Genomic DNA, 3,155 nt, shown 5'->3' with positions numbered 1-3,155 from the left:
AACACTGCTGTCCATTGGCGGGTGGAACTTTGGCACGTCAAGGTGAGGTTTTGCTGTTACTGTCTCTCCCTGGGAGGGTGCAGGCAGGCTAGAAGTGAGGACAGCTTGGCCATGGACAGCAAAGTTAGTGCTCATAGCTCCCCAAGTCAGGGTTCCCTTGACCCCTGTATTCAGGGGACACCCTGACCTCTTCTCTATGGGGTTCAGATGAGATAGGAATTTCCAGCAGGTGGTATGAAAAGGAGGGTCAGAATGGGGCACTCACAATTGTCCTCTCAACCGTACAGAAGAGGAGAGTTTTTTTATCTTCCAAGGGGAGGAATTTTGTGCAGAATGAGATGAATAAGCCTCCAGCCTCTCAGGGCCTGGGTTTCTTCACTTTCTAAATGGAGCCAGTGATAATCAACCTCAAAGGGCTGTCTCAGAGGACAGGAAGTAACAATAGTATGTTCAGCTAGTGCCTTGGTTACACAGTACGACTCCACATGTGGTGGCTGCTCTTGTTAGCCTGTCACCATCCAGAGGTAATATGGAGATGACGAACTGCCTTCATTGTCTCTGAAGAAACCTTCTCACTATTTCATGGCTGGGGCCTGGGAGAGGCCATGTCTGGCTTCCCGCCTTAGGCATGAGATGCAGAGGGAGATGTGATACTACTTGGGAAGGCTATCCTGGTGAGATGGGGAGGTCGGGTGTGGGTGGTAGGCAGCTTTGCCCGGGCCAGGCTTTACCCCACCACGTGCTGAACACTCCTTGGGCCACACGCTGGGCTAGAGCTGCATGTGCCTTATTTCATGAATGCTCGGGGGAAGCTTACAGAGTGGCTGCCTGTGTTCCAAACTGGTAGGAAAGAAAGCAAGGGTCCCAAGTATTAAGGAACTTGCCCGACTTGTCCCAGGTGTCCCCTCAGGAATCACCCAGTAGGAGGTGGCAAACACGAAATGAAACTCAGGCCTGTGTATCTTTCTTTAAAATGTGGTTAAATATTCTCATCAAGGCCCATTGAACTGGCCCCAAATTGCTTAAAGTTCAGCTCCAGTAAGTTTGAATTTTTCTAAAAGTGTCTTCACTGTGGAGGATAAAATTAAAAAAATTTTAAGAAATCAAGCAAATGAACAAAAGAACAAAGATATAGGAGCCCCTTATCTGAGTAAGTAGTTCAGCCCAGGCCTGGCTTGGCTCATGATAGAGTCAGAGGAAGAAAGTCAGTGCTAGGACAGGTCGTGGGAATTGAGCAGGTACCTATGATGAGACAACACCAGGCAAGTGCCTTGCCAGTGGCATACCATGATTTGGGGGCAGAGCTGGACCAAGCCAGCTCTCCCCTCTCCAGCCTGTTCTCTTGGTTTTGTGCCTGTGCCACCTGGTCAGGGCAGTGCCTGGTTTTCATCTGCTCTCTGCTGCCTGAATTCTCCTCGATATGTAGCCTTTGGTGCTAGAAGGGGCACTAGAGAAAATGTGAGACTTTCAAAGATCTGCTCTCCTTTCCTCCAGCCATACCTGCAAGGTACCTGAAAGGAGACTGTGAATCTGTGGATAGTGTTCTTAGCCTCCCCCCTCTCTCTGCAGGTTCACCACAATATTGTCCACATTTACCAAACGTTCAAAGTTTATTGCTTCAGTTATTCCCTTCCTGAGGACACATGGCTTCGATGGTCTTGACCTTTTCTTCTTATACCCTGGACTGAGAGGCAGCCCTGTACATGACCGGTGGAATTTTCACTTATTAATTGAAGTAAGGCCAGTCCGGATGCTTCAGAATCCAGAAATCATTCTACTTTTATTATATCTGGGCTCGTGGGAGAGGAGGAGCATAAGGCCAGGGGCAGGAGAGAGGTGACAGAGTGTTCTTGTACTGCCATCACCTAGAGGTGTAGGGCAGAGTGGCTGCTGAGCAACTCTGTGGTCGCTTTCCATTCTCTGCATCCTAGACCTCCTCCGGTCCCTAGCCTCAGCGATAGCTGCAGGACTCAGCTTGCTGGGTGCCCTTAGGCAGTGTCAGCCTGCATTTGTGCTCCTGAGCTGGCTGGCCACTCCTTGACTAGATCATTCACCATGTTGGGTTGTGTTTGACTTTCTCACCAGCCTGTGATAGGGCCTGTGTCTGTGTCTGACTCACCTATGTGTCCCCAGCACTTGACTCATGGGGTTCAGTAAATGCTTCTGTCTGGTACCACCCCCTCTACTAGCATCATCTGTTTCTCTGCATCTTTCTCTGTTTCTTCCTAGGAGCTCCTGTTTGCCTTCAAAAAGGAGGCGCTACTCACCATGCGCCCAAGGCTGCTGCTCTCTGCTGCTGTATCTGGGGTCGCAGACATCATCCATTCAACTTATAATGTGGGTCTTCTAGGAAAGTGAGTGCATGTTGCCTCAGTTGGGCAGGACAATGGGAGGAAGAAGGCATCTTGACTTCTGAACCCCAGAACTTCCTAATCACTGTCTCTGAGCTTCCTGTGTGTCAGGTGCTTGTGCTTGTTTGACGGAGGATTTAGGAGCACGATGAGCACAAAGGCTACCTCCATTAATCCCTAGGGCTTTCTTTAGCCAATCAGAGAGGATCTCATTTCCACTCACAACAATATTAGCAGGGATAGTCTTCTGCATAGCCCATTGCCAGGTCTTACAGAGAGAGAATCGCAGGGCTTTGGCTTCTTCCCACCCAGAGCACAGCCGTAGGCCTGCACTGTGCACAGGTGCTAGCATTAGAGAGATAGGTAAATTAACAACTGCTGCCACAAAAACAAAACTAGGGACGTAGTCATACTCTTCGGAGCAGGTTTCCATGCCTAAATCAGCAGCTAGACAAAGAATAGCACACAAATCTTTCTGGACATGCCAAGTCACGGCTAAGTTTTCTAGAACCTCTTGAGTCAAGAATTTACATATGAGGAAACAGAAGCAAATGCAGACCAATAGAGAGATGGGCATTTCTGTGTGTGATTGTGCTAGGGAGAGTGATTTCAATGTAGAAGGAAGGATGAGAGACGGTGGGGGGGGGTGAGGGGGACAGGGAAGGTCATAGAATTTTTTAATTAACCCATCTGAGTTTCAATTTCTTTACCTTTAAAATGGAGATAGGTACAGTACTTAGGGCATTGGCCAAGTAAAAATTACATGAGATAGTCAGTGTAAAATCTTATACCTGTGACCTGATA

General features: G+C 48.5%; 1 protein-coding gene across 1 annotated transcript; it reads left to right on the top strand.

Annotated features, from left to right (window-relative positions):
* Position 1: 1 nt before the first annotated feature.
* LOC100950287 (oviduct-specific glycoprotein-like) lies at positions 2–2,358 on the top strand (the record flags this gene model as incomplete). Its single annotated transcript, XM_003803743.2, has 3 exons — positions 2–42; positions 1,570–1,735; positions 2,230–2,358. Coding segments are annotated over 3 exons (336 nt in total), but the record flags the coding sequence as incomplete, so codon positions are not given.
* Positions 2,359–3,155: the final 797 nt, after the last annotated feature.

The sequence above is a fragment of the Otolemur garnettii genome, unplaced genomic scaffold (genome assembly GCF_000181295.1).
Source record: "Otolemur garnettii isolate 467f Iridium unplaced genomic scaffold, OtoGar3 scaffold00521, whole genome shotgun sequence".
NCBI lineage: Eukaryota > Metazoa > Chordata > Mammalia > Primates > Galagidae > Otolemur > Otolemur garnettii.
This window is presented reverse-complemented; position numbering and strand designations above follow the sequence as displayed.